This window comes from Pseudorasbora parva, chromosome 23 (genome assembly GCF_024679245.1).
Source record: "Pseudorasbora parva isolate DD20220531a chromosome 23, ASM2467924v1, whole genome shotgun sequence".
Classification (NCBI taxonomy): domain Eukaryota; kingdom Metazoa; phylum Chordata; class Actinopteri; order Cypriniformes; family Gobionidae; genus Pseudorasbora; species Pseudorasbora parva.
The window spans coordinates 32,593,949-32,618,897 of NC_090194.1; the positions used below are offsets into that span (position 1 = coordinate 32,593,949).

General features: G+C 37.3%; 3 protein-coding genes across 9 annotated transcripts in view; 2 read left to right on the top strand and 1 right to left on the bottom strand.

The window, feature by feature from the left end:
- Positions 1 to 4,874, top strand: part of slc4a5b (solute carrier family 4 member 5b) — a 56,109-nt gene extending 51,235 nt beyond the window's left edge. For all 7 annotated transcript variants that reach the window (XM_067433414.1, XM_067433417.1, XM_067433416.1 and 4 more), the window contains 4 exons: positions 954 to 1,127; positions 1,851 to 2,024; positions 3,875 to 3,990; positions 4,087 to 4,874. In XM_067433414.1, the coding sequence (XP_067289515.1) occupies positions 954 to 1,127; positions 1,851 to 2,024; positions 3,875 to 3,988 (462 nt within the window). In that variant the 3' untranslated portion in view covers positions 3,989 to 3,990; positions 4,087 to 4,874. The remainder of the gene's footprint in view (positions 1 to 953; positions 1,128 to 1,850; positions 2,025 to 3,874; positions 3,991 to 4,086) is intronic.
- A 2,881-nt stretch (positions 4,875 to 7,755) lies between these two features.
- Positions 7,756 to 15,380, top strand: vps37bb (VPS37B subunit of ESCRT-I b). The gene is made up of 4 exons (XM_067433559.1): positions 7,756 to 7,938; positions 10,616 to 10,787; positions 11,640 to 11,710; positions 13,550 to 15,380. The coding sequence occupies exons 1-4, from the start codon at positions 7,825 to 7,827 to the stop codon at positions 13,925 to 13,927; spliced, it is 735 nt and encodes a 244-aa protein (XP_067289660.1). The 5' UTR covers positions 7,756 to 7,824; the 3' UTR covers positions 13,928 to 15,380.
- A 4-nt stretch (positions 15,381 to 15,384) lies between these two features.
- tuba7l (tubulin, alpha 7 like) lies at positions 15,385 to 21,738 on the bottom strand. The gene is made up of 6 exons (XM_067433557.1): positions 21,537 to 21,738; positions 21,130 to 21,352; positions 20,035 to 20,183; positions 19,796 to 19,948; positions 16,684 to 17,211; positions 15,385 to 15,730 (listed from the first exon to the last, which is right to left on the bottom strand). The coding sequence occupies exons 1-6, from the start codon at positions 21,537 to 21,539 to the stop codon at positions 15,437 to 15,439; spliced, it is 1,350 nt and encodes a 449-aa protein (XP_067289658.1). The 5' UTR covers positions 21,540 to 21,738; the 3' UTR covers positions 15,385 to 15,436.
- Positions 21,739 to 24,949: the final 3,211 nt, after the last annotated feature.

Genomic DNA, 24,949 nt, shown 5'->3' on the forward strand with positions numbered 1-24,949 from the left:
TTTTTAACCGGATCATGGAAACGAACTGTCCGAAAGAACCGGTTCGCGGAAAAGAACCGAACTTCCCATCACTAATGTCTATTTTGCTCCGAGCAGAGTAGACCAATCACAACAGACTGGGCCATTAGACCAATCAGAGCAAAGTAGACCAATTTGTCAGATTGCCCATGCTGCGTTCCACTCCACTTTAAGACACGCACTTGCAAACTTCCCTAAGCAAACTTCCCCGCCGCCATTTTGAAGTGCGTTCCACTTCCTGAAGTGGACAAGAGAAGTTTATATGGACAGACCCTTGCTCCCTCGATTTTGACCGAGTGAGCGAGTCTACTTCATATGTACTCTTCAGGCAGCTTCATATACCACAATGCAACGCGATATCACCACATATCGCATTTAATTTACCCCACCACAAACAACTCTGTGATGTTTTTAAAAACATTTAAAACAACCCAAACACATCCATATACATATAGAATGCTGCATTAAACAATTTCGTAAAGGAAAAAAATAAATAAGAAATCAACTCCATAGTGGATTCCAAGTGATCATGGGCTTAAGGGCGTTCCAGTTCAGTCCATTGCAAACTTTCCGCCAGTAGTGGGCACTCATGCAACGTACTCAATGACGCACATCCGAGTGAACGAGACGGAGGGAAGTTTGCGAGTGAAGGGCATGATAAAAACGAAATGGAACGCAGCACTAGTCTGACACTCTGACCAGCAGAGGAAGCTCTCAGAAAGGAGGAGTAGAGAGACCGAATCATTTATTGCACCATTTTTTTTTAACCTTAGATGTATTTAAACCTATTGTAAGAGACCTCCCAAACTAAATTAGGAACCTTTAAAGTAACATAATAGGAGCACTTGAAATGGTTTTCCTTATGTTGCGAGCATGTATTACGTTTAAAAAACAACCCTAAATTATTACATACTTTGCCAAACTTTCCTACTCAGTTTTGGGAGAGGATGAAGCTGTACCTCATGCCAGCTAAGCACCAGCCAGATTTCGTGTTCCTGCGGCACGTCCCCCTGCGGCGCGTGCATCTCTTCACCCTGGTGCAGATCACCTGCCTGGCCGTCCTCTGGATCCTCAAGTCCACTGTGGCCGCCATCATCTTCCCCGTCATGGTGCGAGCTCTGCACAGATTCTGCTGGACCGATCACTAGAAATGTGTTCAAAACATAATCTGATCTTTAGGTCATATTTCACCCCCAAATCTAAAGAAGCAAATCTGAACAATTTAAAAAACAAATGTTGAAAAATGTGCTTAATATTAAAATAGTCATTTTTTAATTATTATTTAATTTTGCATCTTAATGTTTCTTAATGTTTATTTTCTTAATGCAATTTTTATTTTTTCATTTTATTTATGACATTTTTTATTATTTATGCAAAAAAAAAAAAAATGTTTTTTTTTATATATATATTATTATGTTACTAAATACTTTATTTTCTCTATGCAAAATGTTTTAATTTTTATTCTGAAAAATGTTAAAAGTTGTTGAAATATGGTTTTAATGCATGTTATTTTATTTTATGATGAACTATGGCCTGGAGTTTTCATTAGATCCTCCTTGAATGTGAATCTCTTTAAATATTAACATGTAGCGTGTATTTTATTTTTATTCTAGAAAATTAAAAACTAATTTTGATTTTATGCTTAACTTTCATGAAAATAATGTCATAGTGCAAAAACATTTAAACATTCCAAAAAAAGGATTTAATTTCTCTATGCAAAGCATTAAATTTTTTCTTTTAATAGTTTTTGTGAGATCCGCCCATATGTGACTCTCCCAGATTATTAGTATGTCTTTTATATTTTGTATTTTTGTGACTTGCTCCTCCATCAGATTCTGGGCCTGATGGTCGTGAGGAAGATGTTGGACCTGGTCTTCTCGCAGCATGACCTGGCCTGGCTAGACGACATCCTGCCTGAAAAGGACAAGAAGAAGAAAGAGGATGAGAAGACAAAGAAAGAGAAGAAAAAAGCCAAAGTGGATGAACACAACAACAGCGATGAAGAGGTAAAAACGAACAGATGTGTGAGATGTTGATACACTCATGAACACAGAGGAGATCTTATGTTGTTTGTGTGCATTGTGATTTAATCTTCAGTATTTCATCATTTAATTCCACAGTGTTGCTGAAAAGGCACTGTATAACACTTATTACCATTTAAGTCCCTCCTTGATTTTTCCTCGTGTGCTTTGCTATACAAGCATGTCATCTTGGCTGTAATGTCCCTTTGTCCTTTATTACAGCATGCCTTGGTTTTGTAGCACAGTGTCAAATCATGTTTTTGCATTAAAAGTTTTTTCATTCAGGGTCCAAAATTTACAACTGGCCTCGGCGAGTAAATTAAACTCTTGTTGGCCAGTTGGCTGGTAACTTTAGTAGGAACTGCAACCAAGTGTATGATTTGAATTTTAATATCGCTAAATATTCATCTAATAAAAGCCCATTGAATCAAAACAATCAGTGATTCTTGAGATAAGGGACAAAACGTGTCCCAAACACAAAAGCCCTTTTTATTTTAAAAAGTAAGAATATCAACACTCTAATCCTGTTTTTATGATTCTATTGACACCATCAGGTGAAGGTTTTTGTTCATTCTGAAAGAAAAGTCTTATTCTTTTTTCAATGTATTGTGTAAAAATGTTTAAACATTAATGGAACTACATGATATCGTGTCTTAATTAACATTGGTGATATATGTTTAATATTAAAAGGAGGGAGGAGAATTAAGACATTTAGAAACCAGATTGTTCATAATGGTGTGAAAAAGCAAAAAAACAAAACTGAGAATGTATTTTATGACTTGGCTCCTTTACTGAAGATAGCATGCTCTTTAGTGTGTCTGACGGAGTTTACACAAATACGTTATGGAGTGAATAAATATATATTTTTAGAAAAAATATTTAGAAATAAGCCTGTTCCCTTACATGGTTCATTATCTGAGAACTCTGTCTACAAAAATAAAATAAAAAATAATAATGTAGTGTTAGTTTTTTTTTTTTTATTGTTTGTCCACAGTAGTCTATAGTTACAGGGTATACAAAATCTAAAAAGACAGGAAGTAAAAAATAAATAAATAATAATAAACCAACCAACAACAGCCACAGATAAACTGGTACATTAATTTAGAGCATCCTTAAAAAATAAAAAATAAAAATCAAAGGGAATGAACAGAGATAAACAGCAGTCGGATATACATGTTAATGGAGACTTTATTTTTTCACATCTCAAATGTGTTTTGTCCCTTATCTCAAGAATCAGCGCAATATGATTAGTCTCTTATAGAAAAGCTGGCAGCACAACACAGCTTTAAGTTCATTTTGGACCCTGGGCACATACACTAATGAAACATACACTACCTTTCAAAAGTTTGGGGTTGTTGAGATTAAATCTTATGCTCACCAAAGCTGCATTTATTTGATTAAAGTACAAGTAATATAGTGAAATTTAATTATAATCAAAAATAACAGTTTTCTATGTAAGTATAATTTAAAAATATTATTTATTCCTGTGATTAAACTACATTTTCAGCATCATTACTCCAGTCTTTAGTGTCACATGATCCTTCAGAAATCATTCTGAAATGATGATTTACTGCTCAAGGAACATTTCTGATTATTATCAGTGAATAAAACAGTTGTGCTGCTTAATATTTTTGTATATATTTCTTCTTACAATATACAATTATTTGATAAATAAAAAGTTAAAAATATTTATTGTTTGAAATAGGAACTTATAGCCTTATAAATGCCTTTGATAAATGTAACGCATCCAAAAGAAATCATTCTCAGCCCAGACGTTTGAATGGCAGTGTACCTGCATGCATATTGTCTGTTGCAATGGTCTCGTCTTCTCCCAGTTAAAGTGTCCCAGAGACTCCCTCCCCTCAGTGAAGATCCCTCTGGAGCCAATGAACCCCTCTGTCCATCCAGCATGCTGTCCAAACCCTTCTAATTCTGACCTCTCAGCCTAACTGTGAGTACTGTGATGCTCTTTCATAAGCAAATGACTTTGAATTTGAAACTCATCTTTATATATTAAACTCATCATCCTTGTTCTACTGCACCCCAGGCGAGTCAGACCAGGAATCGGACGGATCCCGTGTCACATCTATTACATGAATCCGTAACATCCGGCTGATCAAACACACAAACCATGTTTGTCCTCACACTTACTATGAGATGCGATCTAAGTCACAAGTGCAGCATCACTGGCAGTTTCCCAAACACACGAGGCTCACAGATGTATGATATTTTTACGTACCTTACCAACGCAGAGAGTGACGCACGTTTTCAAACCCACACTGACCATATTGCGCGTGAGTCATTCAGACTTTGGATTTTACTCAAGATTCTTCAATTAGATCCACAGAGCTGTGCCAGTTTGAACTGCTGAGCTCATGCGTGCACAACATGTATACTGTGATTAAAAAATTGTTTTTGGAAACCCAATTCAGAGAAGACCTGGAGAGGTTTAAACTAAGTTTATGATTTCATTATCATTGTATAAATATATTTGAACTGTATGATATTAAATATGGATTTCATAGAATCTAGTGAGACACAAATACATTTAATTATAGTTAGAAAAATTGTGTATCTAATAGAATTCAGTTGGATTAAATTTGTTGTATTGCATTACAATTAAAACATATATTCCAGAAATAGATTTTGAGTTCATACTGTAGAATTTTATATTTAAAAATCAGAAATGTGTATTTGAGTAATGCTGAAATGTTTTCAGACAGTCGTAAATGGGTCTCTGGCCCGTGAGAACAACGCACAGGTTTTGTTTTTATTTAGATTCTGTTTGTTCATTTGTATTTTGTTCAAATAAAGAATAAAAGAGGGCTGAATATATTGTCATTGTCATTTTTAGTTCTGTCAACCTTCATGTAGCGCCACAGCTTTTTGGACACTGTTGTACCACTTCTTTTCATGATGTGTGTGTGTGTGTGTGTGTGTGTGTGTGTGTGTGTGTGTGTGTGTGTGTGTGTGTGTGTGTGTGTGTGTGTGTGTGTGTGTGTGTGTGTGTGTGTGTGTGTGTGTGTGTGCATGTGCTGTGGTATCTGGAACCAAGATTTTAGCAGCAAATCCTTTAAGTCCTGTAAGTTGCGAGGTAGGGCCTCCATGGATCAGACTTGTTTGTTCCGCACATCCAACAGATGCTCGATTGGATTGAGATCTGGGGAATTTGGAGGCCAACTCAACAGCTCAAACTCGTTGTGCTCCTCAAACCATTCCTGAACCATTTTTGCTTTGTGGCAGGAGCATTATCCTGCTGAAAGAGGGCTCAGCCACCAGGGAATACTGTTTCCATGAAAGGGTGTACATGGTCTGCAACAATGCTTAGGTAGGTGGAGCATGTCAAAGTAACATCCACATACAGGTGCTGGTCATATAATTAGAATATCATCAAAAGTTTATTTATTTTACTAATTCCATTCAAAAAGTGAAACTGATTGATATTTCAAATGTTTATTTATTTTAATTTTGATGATAATAACTGAAAACTAAGGAAAATCCATAATTCAATATCTCAGAAAATTAGAATATTGTGAAAAGGTTCAATATTGAAGACACCTGGTGCCACACTCTAGTCAGCTCAAAAACTCAAAACACCTGCAAAGGCCTTTAAATAGTCTCTCAGTCTAGTTCTGTAGGGTACAGAATCACGGGGAAGACTGCAGACTTCACAGTTTTCCAAAAGACGACCATTGACACCTTGCACAAGGAGGGCAAGACACAAAGGTCATTGTAAAAGAGGCTGGCTGTTCACAGAGCTCTGTGTTCAAGCACATTAATAGAGAGGTGAAGTGAAGGAAAAGATGTGGTAGAAAGAAGTGTACAAGCAATAACCGCACACTGGAGATGATTGTGAAACAAAACCCATTCAAAAATGTGTGCGAGATTCACAAAGAGTGGACTGCAGCTGGAGTCTGTGCTTCAAGAATCACTACGGACATGTATGTAAGACATGGGTTTCAGCTTCGCATTCCTTGTGTCAAGCCACTCTTGAACAACAGACAAGAGCGCAACATAAGCATCTTGCCTGGGCTAAAGACAAAAAGCACTACTAATTGGTCCAAAGTTCTGTTCTCTGTTGAAAGTAAATTTTGTCGGGTCCCAGAGTCTGGAGGAAGATAGTTTCCACAGTGATGGTTTTGGGTGCCATGTCATCTGCTGGTGTTGGTCCACTGTGTTTTCTGAGGTCCAAGGTCAACGCGTATAACAGGAAGTTTTAGAGCACTTCATGCTTCCTGCTGTTGACCAACTTTATGGAGATGCATATTTAATTTTCCAACAGGACTTGGCACCTGCACACAGTGCCAAAGCAACCAGTTCCTGGTTTAAGGACCATGGTATCCCTGTTCTTAATTTGGAAGCAAATTTGCCTGACCTTAACCCCATAGAAAATCTATGGTGTATTGCAAAGAGTAAGATGCGATATGCCAGACCCAATAATGTAGAAGAGCTGAAGGCTACTATCAGAGCAACCTGTGCTCTCGTAACACCTGAGCAGAGCCACAGACTGATCGACTCCATGCCACATCACATTGCTGCAGTAATTCAGGCAAAAGGAGCCCCAAATAAGTATTGAGTGCTGAGCATGCTCATACTTTTTTCATGTTCATGCTTTTGAGTTGGCCAAGATTTCTAAAAATGCTTTCTTTGTATTGGTCTTATTCTAATTTTCTAATTTGGGATTTTCCTTAGTCGTCCGTTATAATCATCAAAATTAAAAGAAATAAACATTTGAAATATATGTGTAATGAATGAATATAATATAGAAGTTTTCACTTTTTGAATGGAATTAGTGAAATAAATCAGCTTTTTTGATGATATTCTAGTTATATGACCAGCACCTGCAGATGTCAGGACCAAACGTCTCCCAGCAGAACATTGCCCAAAGCATCATCACACTACCTCCGCCGACTTGCCTTCTTCCCATTTTCCCATCAGTGCATCCTGGTGCCATGTGTTCTCCAGGTAAGCGATGCGCACACACACATCCGGCCATCCACGTTATGTAAAAGAAAATGTGATTCATTAGACCAGGCCACCTTCTTCCATTGCTCCGTGGTCCAGTTCTGATGCTCACTCGCTCAAATCCTTACTCTTGCCCATTGTCCCTGCTTCTAACACATCAACTTGGAGGACAAAATGTTCACTTGCTGCCTAATATATCCTACCCACTAACAGGTGCTGTGATGAAGAGATAATCAGTGTTATTCACTTCACCGGTCATAATGTTATGCCTGATCAGTATGACCTCCAATGATATAAAAAGAAAATCACCGAAATAGTGTGAGATTGTGATCTCATGTTTATCGTTAATAGTTTGTAATATCATTAGTAGGAAACTATGGTTAAATGGGTAAAATCAATAATAAAATGAAATAATTTTCTTATGCTATGGATCAAATTATTTAAGGAAAATAAAACCGCTGCTAAAGTGACCAGAAGTTAAACAACCAGAAGTGATACACATACACTAACGTATTGGGATTTTAATCGAAAACAATTATTACAAATAAATAAATAAATGTCTAATAATAAACATAATAGGGTGCTAATTCAAGGGAAATTAATTTAAATCTATAAACGTAACGATTTTAACTAAATTATATATAAATTACATAATAAAAATATCCTTTTCCATGAATGGCCTCTTGACGTCTTCACACGTCCACGCGCGTGACGTCACAACCATTCACGGGCTCTGATTTGACGGGAATTACTCGACTTCCGTTTGTGGAGCAACACAAGAGACTTCCCTGCGGCAGCGGAGAGACACAATAACAAAGCCATGGGAGAAATGTCCGGTTTCGAGAACAGATTTCACTCGTACTCCACCACACAGCTACACGAACTGCTGGAGGACGATGACAAGCTCCGGAATATCGTCAGGGAGATGGACGAGGTGGGTGACCGCATACATGTCAGCCGCGAAACGCTCATTTTATCCAGAAAAATGCTCATAGTTTCTCCTGACAGTGAGTGTGGGTCAGTGACAGGTGCTCGAGCTTTGACTTCACTGCTGGCTGTGTAATAATTTGTTGTTTTCTTTAATGGAGACCTTTCACATTTGACGACATGAATATTGATTGATTTAAAAGTGTTGTTGACTGAAGGAGGGGCAAGATACACAGATGGAATAATAACAGTGTTATATTTCAGAATGTAGGCAATATGAACTACCCATATGAAATAAAGACAACAATATGATTCTTATAATGACTGGCATGTATTTATTGTGTACGAAGAGGCTGTCTGTCAACCAAACATGCAAATCTCTTCTTGGTTGATTATGTCGAGCCATTTCATTACCGTGTATAACAATGCTGTTATTACCCCAGTTAATATAATTATTATTAATGTTTCATGCAACATTTGTCCTTTGATTTCAACACCCCTCCCCATTTTATTATTTACATCCATTTATATGGATTCTTAACTCATTTATATACAGTACCGGTCAAAAGTTTGGAAACATTGCTATTTTTAGTGTTTTTAAAATAAGCCTCTTCTGCTCATCAAGCCTGCATTTATTTGATCAAAAATACAGTAAAAATATTACAATTTAAAATAATGTTTTTCTATTTAAATATACTTTATAATTTAATGTATTTCTGTGATGCAAAGCTGAATTTTCAGCATCATTACCCCAGTCTTTAGTGTCACATGATCAATCAGAAATCATTCTATGATGATGATTTGTTATTAATGTTGGAAAACAGTTGTACTGCTAATATACATTTTTTTTTAATATCCCATGATACTCCGGTTCCCTTGATGAATAAAAAAATAAAAAAATAGATATTTTCCTTTCGACTGTTCCCTTTAGGGGTCACCACAGCGAATCATCTGCCTCCATCTAGTCCTATCCTCAGTATCCTCTTCTCTCAGACCGACTACCTTCATGTCCTCCTTCACTACATCCATAAACCTCCTCTTTGGTCTTCCTCTTGACCTCCTGCCTGGCAGCTCTAACCTTAGCATCCTTTTACCGATATATTCACTCTCCCTCCTCTGAACATGTCCAAACCATCTCAACCTGGCCTCTCTAACTTTGTCTCCAAAACATCTCACACGTGCTGTCCCTCTGGTGTACTCATTCCTGATCCTATCCATCCTCGTCACTCCCAGAGAGAACCTCAGCATCTTCAGCTCTGCTACCTCTAGCTCTTCCTCCTGTCTTTTCCTCAGTGCAACTGTCTCCAAACCAAACAACATCGCTGGTCTCACTACTGTCCTGTACACCTTTTCTTTCATGCTTGCTGGCACTGTTTTATCACACAACATACCTGACACTTTCCTCCACCCATTCCAACCTGCCTGCACACGCTTCTTCACCTCTTTTCCTCACTCCTTGTTGCTCTGGATTGTTGACCCCAAGTACTTAAAATCCTGCACCTTCTCCATGTAACAGCACTATTCTACTTGGTTCCCTTAAAGCTACACTTTAAGCTACTGTGTAACTTTTTTAGTTTATTCTTAACTAAAAACACTTAGTTCTTTCAAAAATATATGTGCTCATTAATGTATATTTACTTCTTTCAAGTAATAAAGTATTCTCGTAAGTTTATAATATGCCATTGAAAATACATACGGGTGAGGGTTCGAATGCCGGTCGCCATGTTGCCCCTCCATCTTAAAAGAGGGACATACCCGTAAATTCAAGCTTCGCTTTTCGCGTTTTAACACTCGATGGCACTCATGAACGAGGTCGAACTGGAAGCCATGTTAATCTTGGACTAAATCGGCCACCGTAGGAGTTAAAACGAAATCAGAATTGAGAGGAACAGAAACTAATATTCACTGGATTATCATATACCTTTTCACCGCTAGATGGGGGACAATATCATACAGTGTAGCTTTAACAATATACCATTCAAAAGTTTAAGTTCATTAATTTAGTTTTATTTTATTTGGAAACGATCTGGCAAGTTGATAAAAAGTGATAGTTAAGTTTCATATTGTTAGAGAAGATTTATATTTTGAAAACATGTTCTTTTTACCTTTTAATTCGTCATTTACGTCAACTACTAAATCATCGTATTAGAATGATTTCTGAAGGATCAAGTGACACTGAAGACTGGAGTAATGATGCTGAAAATACAGCTTTGATTACAGGAATAAATAATATTTTAAAGTATATTAAAATAGAAAACCATGATTTTAAATTGAAATAATATTTCAAAATATTACTGTGTTTTTGTTCAAATAAATACAGGTTTGATGACCAGAAGACATGTAATGTGTCCAGACTTTTGACCTTTATATATTTTAAAATTTTAATTCTTGACATTTTTTTTATTCCAATATAAAACTATTTAATGTATATGTGCTGTATAAATACTCTTGCAAATATACACTATCATAAATTGTATGTTTTCCATGTAGAATGCATGCAAAAGTTTCCATTTACATAACTGGTCTGGTAAGGATGCGTTGAAGGTGATGCAGGATTTTTTCTTGTAAAAGTTACTTGACGATTTCCATTTTAGTGTATTTTTGTTTCCATATGTCACAGTCGTTTCATCTAGGAGACCAGAGGTTTGGCTAATTTCTCGTTTCTGACTTTGTTGCCGTCACAGATACAGGAAATGCAGCAGAATAAAGAGCTGACGATCGCCAGTAATCGCAGCCTGGCCGAGCAGAATCTGAGCCTTCAGCCTGAACTGGACCATCAGAAGATCCAGCTGACCAAACGCTACTGCTGTTTACAAGATCTGCACGAGTCCTATCACATCCGCAGCTCCACGCTAGGTGACATATCAACTTCCCACACTGTTCAGACCCCTTCACCAACATATAAAACAATAGATAGCATTTGAAAATGAAGATTTTGTAAACAGTTATTTGGGTCCGGTCCCTTTAATAGAACACCTGATACAAATACTAATAGGACACCTGAAATCACCAAAACACCGGATACAGAAATGAAGAAAAGAAAAAAATGTGACGAGAAATATCCTGAAGGATTAATTATTTAAATATTTCAGTGTAGACGGGAACATAAAAGACCACATCTATCTAAACTTTTTGTCTTCCTCCTTTGGTGTAAAACAATAAAACATCCTGGTGAACCTGTTTGGCCACTTAATGCTTCCTTTTTATAGAAGGTCATTTCTGCTCTCTTGAGTTGCACTAGATACTGATCATGCCAGGTCAAGTTGACACACAAATGTCTCTCCTGAAGGGTTATATTTCATATTCTGCATTTATCTAGTTTTCTTCATACATCACTTTGTATGTCAGAGTAACAGTTTACCCGAGCAAACGTTTTGAAAGTAATCGTGTTCATCAGGGTCAATAGGATGCGGCCGAAAGACTAGAGTTACGTCAATACAAAGACTGCTTGAATCATTCTCATAAGAAACTCTATACTGATGTAAAGTTATCCACATTATAGAAAAGAAACTCACCCATATTGAAAGGATGCAGTGACATTCATTCTTTTAATGACTTTATGAATACATTTTACAACTTGATCTTCTATTTAAAGTGTCAACCTTAATTTTTCCTACTAATAATATGAGTCTGAGACCGCTGGATGCCACCTGGTGAATTTCAGAATATGTACGTTTGTAATCGTGTTTTAAATCGGATGTTTTTCAGGAAACCGTTCACTAGACACATTGTTGGCTCTTTTGCAAACTGAAGGAGCCAAGATAGAGGAAGAAACGGAGGTAAGGACATTTTTTCATAAATGCTTAAAGGGTGTTGGGTTTACAGTTACAGCTTAAACTGTTTATAACCCAAGACCAGTAGTTAATAATGAAGACCAAGAGTCAGGAGTGTAATTAATTAAAGAAAAATGTACTGAAGTATAGTTTACAATTTCATCAGCAGAAACCAGCGTTAAGTCTCTTAAGGAGTTGGTAGGTTGCGCTCCCTCTACCCGTCTATTGTACATACAATTTCTCATCAGTTATACTGTTTTCAAGGTCTATCCACGTCATTACTGCAGGTTGAATGATTCAGATAGGATGCACAGTCATGGTAAATTTGCACACATTGTCAGTTAATTAGATTTACGTCTCCATAGACGTGTCACTTGTTGGCGCTTTCATCCTGGAATTAGGCCTGTAGTAACCTTCCAGGTCTGGAGCAGGCGCCAGCTTGCCCAGAACACACGTCCACCCATTTTTTAGAATGTCCATTCTCAACACTGATCTGTAACACAGAATATTGCTCACATACAAAGATACACAGTCTCTCCAAGATTGGAGCTGATTAAGCTCCAGTTCTAACTAGAATGTTCACCAAAACATACTGATGACGTGTAGGGCCCTATAATTTCCGCCATCACGGAATTGGCATATTAACGCAGAATCTAGCATTAACGCAGATTTTCCCAGAATTTTTTTGTGTGGGAGGAGAACGTATGTCTGAGGAAAATGTAGACCGAGGAAAGCAAATCTTGGCGACACAACCCCTCCCATCATTTCAGCTCGTCTTTCAAAACAATGAAAGTATGACGAAGTTGGTCTCTACGACTCTGCTTTCGCCAGCGGAAAAGTTAAGAAACACGACGCTAACGCCGGTTTCACACAGCACGCGCAGGCATCGCAGAAGCTTTGCGTATGGAGAGCGGGAGCCGCGCACCCGTTGTGTTTTATAAAGGCAGCATTGGTCGCGCACATCTGAACTCGTGTATTGCAAATACAGAAATATTGTCCATTCTGTCAGATTTTCCGGTGGTCTGCTCGACCCCTGTCATTCTCGTGCTTTGATTTATGATAGGCACATTAGGCGGCATATCTGCTGCAAATGCGACCATGTTCCCCTCTGTTCCACACATGCATATAACACGCTGTATATGGGTAGTTTACATAATAAAAGTAACCTAATACAGGATTTATTTGAAGGCTGTTTTCCAGAATTCTTTCAAGGGATTATTTAAGAAATTATCCTATAATTTGGGGGGATTCATAAAGGCCTTCTGAATCGTTGGGTTTTTTGTAAGAAAAATAGTCATATTTAACACATTATAATGTAAAATATCTAGCTTCCAGCAGATTGCCTTCAATATTAAACTTATGAAGAAAGTGTAACACCTCTTGCCGTTCAAAATGCTTGCGCTACGTCTTTTACACATGCGTACATTTTTTACACTTTTTCCATAAATTGAATGCTGAAGGCGGTCCGCCGGAAACAAGATATTTTAATTTATAATGTGTTAAATATGGATATTGTTCTTACAAAAAATATAAATTCACTTCAAAAGGCCTTTATTAACCTCCCGGAACCATGTGGAGTATGTTAATGATGGATGCACTTTTTTTGGGCTTAATTTTGTTCTTCCATTTACTGCTATTATAAAGCTTGGAAAAGCCAGGACATTTTTTTTTTTTAAATATAACCCTTGATTGTATTCTTCTGAAAGAAAAATGTCATATACACCTAGGATGACTTGAGGGGGAGTAAACTATGGAGTATTTTTGTGTGACCTATCAACACTTTTTGCCGATTTTTAACTCTTATGAGATGTGTAATGTCCTAAGCTTCTCCCACATGTTTTGTAGAACATGGCTGATTCGTTCTTGGATGGGTCCTTGCCTCTGGACAGCTTCGTTGACGACTACCAGAGCAAGAGGAAGCTGGCTCATCTGAGGCGTGTGAAGATCGATAAGCTACAGGAGATGGTGCTGAAGGGTGTTCATCTTCCACAGGGTTCCTCTAATGGTCCTTCACAAGCTCAGGAGCCCCATAACTCCACCGCACCTTTCCAAAGGCTGGCTAATGGTTCTCCGGCTCATGTAAGACCATCAGCCACGTCAAACCCTTACGACTCTCAGAGCTTCGGTACTCCTCTGCCAAACATGGTGCCATCATATTCATGTCCATACCCTCAAAGACCCGGCGCTGGTCTTCCTCCGCAGGCAGGTTTTATAATGCAATGATGTGAATTAGAATGTGAAACGCCATTTTCGCCCTCCTTTTTCTTTAGATGCACTTTGATGAACAGGTGTGGGCTTCAGACCCATTTGCGGGTCCACACAGAATCTGTGCCCACAGAACTCCGCAGAAATCTGCATTCTCTGTCAGTTGTATGCATTAAATATTTAGGCAAATGTACTCTAATCTCAGCTCCATTTAACACATTTGACCCCATTTAAATCCAGTCCACAGATTTTGTGTGAACCTGCCTGTTGGTTAACAATATATTAAGGGGATAGTTCACTAAAAAAAAAAATCTATCATTTACTCACAATCAAGTCCAAACGAAAATCATACAGGTTTGGACTTGAGGGTAAGTAAATTATAAAATAAGCAAATGACGTTTTTTTTAATGACCCATCCCTATAATATCAGTTTATTTTGCAAGACAATAAATGCATTCAAGATGCATTCAGAATCAAATGTTTTCCTTAGTAACGTAATGTAAACCAATTACCAATGAGGGGTATTGCATTTCTCATGTAAATATCCCTATTTGACTGAAAATTATATTGAAATTATTTTGATTCTCAAAAACAGGCTGAAAAAAAGATTCTTATGCATATGTAAGACAATTTTACTGTGAGGAAACCTTCTTATCGTCACTAACGATGTTGGCATTTTGGACTCCTGGGTTAAAACTGACCAAAGATGCACTCCACCTGTTCCTTGAGCTCCGTTAAGTGGTTTGGAATATAGATTTGTTGGACTTAACCTTTCATTTTTGTTTTCATTTAAACATTAAATGTTTAAATACTTCTGTGGCATTAACAGACCAGCCTGACTGTAGGTCTGCTATAGAAAGACTTTCTTGGTGTTAATCAGACTTAAGCAAACAGTTTAATTATCCTAAACTGAATCAAACTATCCTGAAACAGCTACCATATTAAATAGAAGAATATATTATTAAATTAATTAGAAAACTGTTTACAACATTTCCGATATGTAAAGTGATCTATTTTGGCACTGTATTTCTGATGAAATCTGTCTTTGCAGAAAAGTGCAGGAACTTTGATGTAAAAAATTGTCATGCTGGGTTGTGACAATTCTTGTGCACGTTTTATATGAAGGATGTTATTATGCAAGTCTGTAACGTTAGAGAGTAAAGTCACTTATCCTGATGTAAGTACAGGTGAAAGAAATCAAAATGTGCCTTGCAACAGAACAAACAAGTGACGACTAATGAAGAAAGCATTTAATCACACCGTCGCTGTGCTTTGATAAATCTTCGAAGCCATCAACAACTTTCTGTTTCTGAAGACAATTAATGGTGCGAACCCTTTTGAACTGTTTTATCTATAGTGTGGTAACCTGTAACACTCCTTATGTAAAGTACTGTACATTGTAGCTGTTTGGATTAGTGGTTTTTGGTGACTAGATTTTTTTATGCTGATTAATAAACCTAAAAGACTAACACGTGTAAAATGTCAACATTTATTACTATATTTAGAACATTAAGAGTACAATCGCATTTAGTCTTCTCCCTCCTCGCCTTCTCCGTCGGGAGTGTCGACTCCCACCTCTTCGTAATCTTTCTCGAGAGCGGCTAAATCTTCACGGGCCTCCGCAAACTCGCCCTCCTCCATACCTTCTCCAACGTACCAGTGCACGAAGGCTCTCTTTGCGTACATTAGATCAAACTTGTGATCCAGACGGGCCCAGGCCTCGGCAATGGCTGTGGTGTTGCTCAACATACAGACTGCTCTTTGAACTTTGGCCAGATCACCTCCTGGAACCACAGTTGGCGGCTGATAGTTGATACCGACCTGATTATAGTCAAAAGAAAAGCAGTTTAAGGAACACATTGTTCCACACCTAACAACATCAGGCAAATATTTACAATATTTACATTACTGTTTAAAAGTTTGGGGTCTGTAAGATTTATATATATATATATATATATACCAAGGCTGCATCTATTGGCTCAAACATACAGTAAACTGTAATATTGTGGAAATATTATTACAAACTTAACATTTCTTCAAGATTCTTTGATAAATGGAAATTTGAAAAAAGAAATCTAAATATGTTCTAACATATCTTTTACTGTCATTTTTGATGCATCCTTTGCTGAATAAAAGTATTAATTTCTTTCAAAACTAAATTCTACTGACCCCAAATTTTTGGAATGGTAGTTTAAATTGTCACATATACAGCACAAACTAGCTAGTCTTTGTTTACTGACAGATTTTCCTGATTTAAATTGTTTAGTTTAGGTCTAAATAAACCATGTTGCAGTTCCAGAAGTCACCAGCTACTGGCAGGTAAATGTTTTATTTATTTACATTAATTAGTTTTTTATTCATTTGACACTGAACCTATCAAACTGCTGTGTATCATATTTTTATCAGGCAAGCCCTGTGAATGTATAGTTTTAAACAGAATTTTACCTACATGATTTAATAATATTGTTACACTTATAATATTTATCCATATTGCTGTTTGAAGAGTGTTAATTTTGTTTCCTGTGTAAAATTTAACGTAGAACAAAGGCCAATTCAGATTGCACCTCCAGAAGCCAACCAATGCGGGCAGTCACCAGATAACAGTAGGTAATTTCTCAGACTTCCTGCAATCCAACAAACACAGATTGAACATTGAAACAAAGCGCCAAAGCCAACAGAAGCAGGCGGCCTGACAAAACCCAGTGAAATGTCTGTTGCTATTGGTTTGCGTCTGTCGGTGCAGTGCGAATTGCCCTTTAAAGAAACAGACTGACCTTGAACCCTGTGGGACACCAGTCAACAAACTGAATGGTCCTCTTGGTCTTTATGCTTCCAATGGCAGCATTGACATCCTTTGGAACTACGTCTCCACGGTACAGCATACAGCAAGCCATGTACTTCCCGTGCCGGGGGTCACACTTCACCATCTGATTGGCCGGCTCAAAGCAAGCGTTGGTGATTTCCACGACGGACAGCTGCTCGTGGTACGCCTTCTCCGCGGAGATCACCGGTGCGTACGTGACCAGGGGAAAGTGTATGCGAGGGTATGGCACCAGGTTGGTTTGGAACTCTGTCAGGTCGACGTTGAGAGCTCCGTCGAAGCGCAGGGAGGCAGTGATCGATGACACAATCTGGCCGATGAGGCGGTTGAGATTGGTGTATGTGGGGCGCTCTATGTCCAGGTTACGCCGGCAGATATCGTAGATGGCCTCGTTGTCCACCATGAAAGCGCAGTCTGAGTGCTCGAGGGTGGTGTGTGTGGTCAGAATGGAATTGTAGGGCTCTACCACTGCGGTGGAAACCTCAAGAAAAATCCCACAGAAAACAGTTTGTTGTGGACTTTACTTTTTTTTCTGAGAAAAAAGTGAGTGGTTCTTGAGTGTTACGGCAATTTTTTTAGCTCTATATTCTGGTGAAATGGTAGACTTATCTAGTGTTTCCCACAGGATTTTGTGACACTGGTGGGTGGACCTCGGCCCCTCTAATGGGTCAGGGGCAATGCCCTCCATAAGAAAGTTTTGTCATTTTAAAGACATATGGACTACTTCAATCATTTAGGCTGCGTTTAACACTGGCACAAAACAATGTTTTACTCACTTTTGACAGATTGCCATTTGTTACACACGTAAACACAATCCACAAGAGATCAGATTTTTTCCTGCATCCAATCTGAGCTATGTACAAATGTGGTTTAAAATCAGAGACATATATCCGATATCTGGCCATCTGACCTATGTCTAAACATGAATATTCCCCTTTGAATTCCAAGCCACCACAAGGCGAGGGCGTCACGCTTGCCCAAAAAGATAGCTTTTTAATGTTGTTTTATGAAGCAGATATTATTTATTATCTTGTTATTGTGTGTGTGTGTGTGTGTGTGTGTGTGTGTGTGTGTGTGTGTGTGTGTGTGTGCGCGTGTGTCACATCCACACACACAAACACACACACACACGTAACACTTGTGTGTCTCTGCTGTGTGCCACTATATGAGGACACGCCATGGGACACACGGACGCATAAATTGTCACTTCATGAGAATTTAACGTTTCATTTAAGAAAACTGTCATATGAACACAGACACTGAAGGGTCTTCATGGCAACCCGTCAAAATAAAAGTTTGGTTTAACTTTAAGTTTAACGTGGAGAAATTGACTGAATATATTTAGCTACTGCTGAGCCTACAGTAGATTTAACTACGTCTCTATGTAATAATAATACATCTCTACTAATAAAAATAAGTATGAATAGATGGTTCCTTATTTTTCACTTTATATTTTATGTATAAACAATGATTACTTTTAAACAGCATAGGCCTAGAGCTTTTAAATGTTTTTGTATGATTTACTTATAATAAATCATACATACATACTCGCTGAAGATACATTTAATAGATTTTTTAAATTAAAATAGTTATATTTAAATAATAAATAAATAAATAAATAAAAAACATTTTGCTGTGGTACCAAAATTGGTAATGAGTACCATAAAATGTTTATGGTGTTGGTACCTCCTACTGGAACTTCTACTACAGTCTTTCAGGTGTAAAACAGTTTGGAAAGTTGTTAATATGCAAATTATGATGCATTATTTAAGAGTTTTAAGTATTGTATAACATGAGTAGCTCTTGACGACTTTCATTTCTAAAAGTAGCTCTCAAATGAAAAAAGGTTGGAGACCCCTGCACTAAAGGATAGTTTAAAACCACAGTTAACTGTCTGTTTTCTACATCTTTCACTCAGGAGCAAAAATATGCCTTTAAACTTTAAAGAAATAAAGATTTTACATTTATCGTGATATTTATCGATATCGACTGATATGGAAAATTATATCGTGATAAATTTTTTGGGCCATATCGCCCAGCCCTACTTTATCGTGATTTTTTTTATTTGTATAAAAATATAATTTACTATAGGCTACTCTGAATTTTATCTCTTTACATAAATATGTTTTCTACTTAAAAGCAAAAATATCTTCATTTGTGCTCCGAAGATGAACGAAGGTCTTACGGGTGTCCAACGACATAAGGGTGAGTAATTAATGAAATAATTTATAAATTATGTACTAAATAATTTATAATTTTTGGATGAACTAACCCTTTAATATGTGTCACACTCACAACAAGACGCGCAACAGGAGGCGTGGCGCCACGCCTGTCGCACATAATTTTTTCTTTTCTTTTTAAATATCACAGTTTTAAAAGCGGTTTACCGCTGAACCGCGGGAATTTCTTGCTTTTCAACCGCGGTAAAAAAAAAAATCCATACCATCCCAGCCCTAATGGCCACCCGACATGTAAATAATTTTAATAATATATCCATTTAAACCAGGGGTGGGGAACGTTGATCCCGGAGGGCCACTCTCTGGCAGAGTTTAGCTTCAACCCTAATTAAACACACCTAAAGCTAATCAAGGTCTTCAGGATTACTGAAGTTACAGGCAGGTGAGTGTTTTTTTCAGGGTTGGAGCTAAACTCTGCAAGAGAGTGGCCCATCTGGATCAATGTTCCCCACCCCTGATTTAAACCTTCCATGTGCATAGTAAAAAGATCACCGACAGTCATTTTGGGTGGGAATTAATGTAAACTCAGATATCGGATACCAGTCGTGTCTAAGGTGAATGTAAACAGGTGGGCCAAAAAAATCTGTGCATTAAGACTTGCAGTGTAAACGCAGCCTCAGTCCACTTAAACCCTGCCCCATTCTTACAATTGCAAGCTTGCATTCAGATCAGCTGACAGACTGAGCCAAGTAGCCACCCAACATTTGTTTTCCTTAATCAATAATCCATTTCGCTAAGATGTACATCACAATATATAAGAACAGATATGACGCTACTACAGTTTTGTTTCAACTTTAAAGTGAAGGGAACTGAATAAAGATATGATACCTGAGGCGCAGGGTAAACGGCAAACTCAAGCTTGGCTTTCTTGCCATAGTCAACGGACAACCTCTCCATCAACAATGATGCAAAACCCGATCCAGTTCCACCGCCAAAGCTGTGGAAGATGAGGAATCCTTGTAGTCCAGTGCACTGATCACACTAAAAACAAAGGCACAAACTAGTCATTCATCTATAAAAAAGCAATTGTGACACAAGCAGTATAACTAAACAGAAAAATGTCTTACCAGTTTGCGCACGCGGTCAAGTACCAGGTCTACGATTTCCTTGCCAATGGTGTAATGGCCTCTGGCGTAATTGTTGGCGGCGTCCTCCTTTCCAGTAATCAACTGCTCTGGGTGAAACAGCTGCCTGTATGTTCCAGTTCGAACCTCATCTGAATGGGAAAAATTAGGGCACGAAATTAATCTGTTTATACTCCATTGGACCTTTTAATTGTGACCTTTAAACTATCCCTTAAAAAAAAAAAAAAAAAAAAATTGTCCATCATTTACTCACCCTCAAGTTCCAAACCTTTATGAATTTAATTCTTATAGGAATATGGGTAACCAAACAGTCGATGGACCTCCATAGTATAGGGGAAAAAATACTATGGAAGTCAATGGGACATTAACTGTATGATTACCTATGTTCTTCCAATATATATATATATATATATATATATATATATATATATATATATATATATATTTTTTTAGCATAACAAAGAAATTCAGGGCGATTAACGTTAAATAATGACAGAATTTTGGGGGTAAACTATCTATCCCTTTAAGTGACCATACAATACATGTTTTCATTTTCATCAAATGTGTTTTTTGTCATAAATTACTTTTGCCCATATGCCCTTGTAATCTGTAATCAAAATAACTTTAAATTACAAAACACATAACTTAAACATTGCTTAAAAATAAACTAAAATTTAAATGAAAACAGAATATATAAAAGCAAATTCCAAATTTGAATAAAAAAACAAAATAGTACATAAATAATATTAAAATAACCCTGGGATTGATAGTGTCCTATAATTGACAGGTTTTTGGAAGGGAGGGGTTGAAAAAGGGGTTGTTTCTGTCAAAATATCATACTTGTACTACAATAAACTTTTTATATATATATATATATATATATATATATATATATATATATATATATATATATATATATATATATATATATATATATATATATATATATATATATATAACGTATATAAACTACTTTTAAGCTATTGCATTATGATGTACGCTAACTGTAGTATGGTATTTTGACTTTTTTTTTTTTTCGTCAAAAGGCAGTAAAGTCTGTTGTAAACGCATCCTGACCAACGACGGTGGGTTCGAGGTCAACGAACACGGCTCTGGGAACATGTTTCCCGGCGCCGGTCTCGCTGAAGAAGGTGCTGAAGGATTGATCTCCGCCTGAGGTGGTCTGGTCACTGGGCATGTGTCCGTCCGCCTGTATCCCGTGCTCGAGACAGTACAGCTCCCAGCACGCGTTACCGATCTGAACTCCCGCCTGACCCACATGAATGGAGATACACTCGCGCTGAAGGAAAACATTCAATCAAATGAATTACAGTTACGTCAAAAAGTGTCTTACATTTAATTTGACCACCAAAAAGCATCATATTATTGGTAATGTGAAGCTTATAAATCTGTAAAGAAGAATGACCGTTGGTCGGCTAACGGCTTTCTGAATAACAGTTAACGTTACATTCAAATTGACTTACCATTTTACAGGAATATTTTAAAGAGATTTAATGTAAATGCGATGTAGATACGAAATTCTTGGTGTGTATATCCTAGGAAGAAAATTGATAATTTCAGTTGATATGTTGTTCTTATTGAGATGACTAACTATCTCTTCTGCCGATGCCGATATTGTTTTTTGAAATTAATTTGCAGGCTTTTATATGTCAGTGACATCTGACCACGCCCACCTTTTCGATTATTGGCTTACTTCTGAAACTAAATATCAATCACTTTTTGGACGATTATTATTGCACCAGAGCTCATATATTTAAATATAAGCATAATATAACGAGAATTTGCGTTATGAAAAGGCGTTTTAAATCTAAATAATAATAATACGTCTTGCTCAGTCATACATTTTTTGTTTGTTGATCACAGTACTGTTCTCTTGTAATTCAATGGCCTACATGGACCATGTAAAAAACTGTAACCCTGTTTTTACCAGTAGCCTACTGACACATATACATATGTTTATAAATAACTAGTATTAGAACACATAAAATAAGGGTATTTGACATTCTCTTTGATATGATATACTAAAATAATTATTCAAAGGGGGGGAACTTATAATATTCTATTTTTAAAAGCAGTCTGTCTATGGCAAGCCATTTTAACATTTAATCCTTTATAATGTACTAGTATCTATTTTAATGTTTCTAGTACTTTTCTTTTTTTGCTACAAGTATCTATTCCATTAAAGGTGAACTTCAGCGCTGGGAAGATGAATATGTATTTAAACTGGGTCATCAATGTAGTAGAAATGTGAAATAATTTTTGAATTTGGTGCCTTCTGGTGCCTATATATTTATATTATTATAAATATTTTAAAATCCTATTTTTTCTAGACAAGATAAGTTTTTGATCAAGTGAATGACCGATTTACTTGTCCGAAACACAAACAAATGAAAAGGCTTAATGTTGAGCCGTAATTTAACCATCGTTTAAATCATTAACTGCTTCTAAATGTGTAACAAAATCATTGTTGAAACTTGCAGTTAGCCCAGTTAGCCTACTGTGTGAATAAAAACAATACTACAGCACAATACAACACATAAACACAACAGTACAAAGGCAATTTCAGGTTACAGGGCATCAATCTTTATTCCGATTTCAAAATGCATGCTTTGACATTAGTAACTACATACGATGTAGTGTCTCGTCCGTCGACTGAGCTGATATTCATTACTATAAGGCAAGGCAGGTTTATTTAAATTGCACAGTGCTTCACATAGAAATTAATTAAAATAGTGATAACATATGCATAAGAAATAAGAAAACCATGTGTAAGAATTAAAATAAAAACAAGGATAAGTAAAAGTTGTAAAGAGAATTTAAAAAATAAAATGATGAAATGGATCCCTATCTGCCTGATTCTAAATGTGGGCTACCCCTATCTGAGATGGAAGAGATGGAGCAGGTTGCAATGTCTCCTGGACCTTACAAGTTGGTCCCAGATGGGCTTCTGTAGGGGGCGTAACGCCCCGCAGGGACTCCCCTTTCTTGAGTCCGCTTCTTCATTCCACAAGCAGAATGCATACTGCTCTCCTTTCCCAATCTCTTCCAGTCAGACAGTCCTAACCAAAAATAATAATCAACAGATGCATAAGAAATAGAAAAATACTATTATAAAGAGAATTCAAAAGAATAAAATGATTATATTATAAAAAAATATATTATAAAATAACAATAACCAAAGATATTAAAGCTGCAGTAGGGAGATTTTAGAAAACGTTGACTTAGCTGGAAAATTTAATCATCACAACTCACGGGTCACTCCCCCTTGCTCTCTGCTGCGCTACAGCCCTCCCTCCACAGCTCCTCCCCCATCAATCCGGAGCCGGCCGTCAACACGCAGGCTAGTAAGCAAGCAGTGCCACCGGCAGATAAACAGTTATGGCACATTCACTGGCACGAACGAAACATCAACAATATGATTTACATTGACTATGGCCTGCCCATTCTTCAACTTCAAACTTGGTCCTCAAAACATTACATATTTTGCAATACGTTGCACTATTTCTATAAGTAATAAATAGCTAGTAAGATAATATAACGGTAACTACGTTACAGTATGCACGTAGCTCCCTCCACCTAGGAAAAGCCGCTCTGATATTTACTCTCATTTTATTTCGGGCTCTAATTCTAAATTTTTCTTTTTGTCTTTTTTATCATCATCATCTGTCTTTTTTCATTTACCCATCTTTATTTCAATGAGCAGGTGCCACTGGAATTGGTAGTTTGGATTGTTTGTTCGCCATAAGCAAAGCTGCGGCACACCGGTAATCTTGAATTTGAACGCCTGTTTGCTCTGTGCATGAGAGTGCAAGAGAGGTGTGTGATCAGCGCACACAAGCTTGATTGTTACTGCTAAGACACTCCTCATGGCTCTGATTGGTTGTTTCTTACCGGGAGTAGTGTATTTCTGCAAATGGCAATAGGACCACTGGGAGGAGCCAGAGGAGCTTGATTTTGATTTTGAGAAGCCAGTGTAAAGACCTGAGGACTGGTGTGACATGGTCATATGTTCTGGTTCTGCTCACAATCCTGGCAGCAGCGTTTTGTATGAGCTGCAGCTGTCTAATGGGCTTTTGGGAAGGCCGGTGAAAAGACAATAGTCCACCCTACTGGTGATGAAAGCATGAACAAGTTTCTCTAAGTCTTGCCTGGAAACAAAACACCTAATTCTTGCAATATTTTTCAGATGATAGTATGCTGATTTAGTTATTGTTCTGACATGACTATAGTTATATTATAGTATACTGAAACCTAGGTATGACTCCAAAATCCCACCAAGATTCCTGATTAGATTTTTTTGTTATTAAACCTTTAGCCTTAAAGGGGTACTTCAGCGCTGGTGAGATGAATCTGTATTTAAACTAGGTCATTAATGTAGTAGAAATGTGAAATTATTTTTGAATATGGTACTTTCTAGACTGAGAAAAGACAGAAAATGTATTTTTGTCTCATGGTGATGAAAGACAACAATTCCCAGAATGCTTTGCTGCCCTATGAGGCCACCGCTACTGAATCACTGGATCACTTTCCGACCGCGTTCATTTTCATAAAATCAGTTCAGTTAGAGAACAGACACTACAATTAAAAACTGAACGTGTCTGTTCAATATATTGTGATTTAGCCGCTGAGGGAGTGTCAGCACAAATGCAGCAGGAGTCAGATTACATTTATCCTGATGAGTGAGCTGAATGAGGAATTAATTTGAGAATTTGGAACACTCACTTTGCTCCGCACTGATCCGTTTAGATGAATGCAGCTGAGGCTGCAGCTGCGAGCTGAGCTGTGAGTGCGATTTCCATCCCCATGCACGGGTTGAAAACATGTGGAAATGGCTCCCTCTGCTGGCTGTAGTCTAGCCTCTTGCCAAAGATTCCTC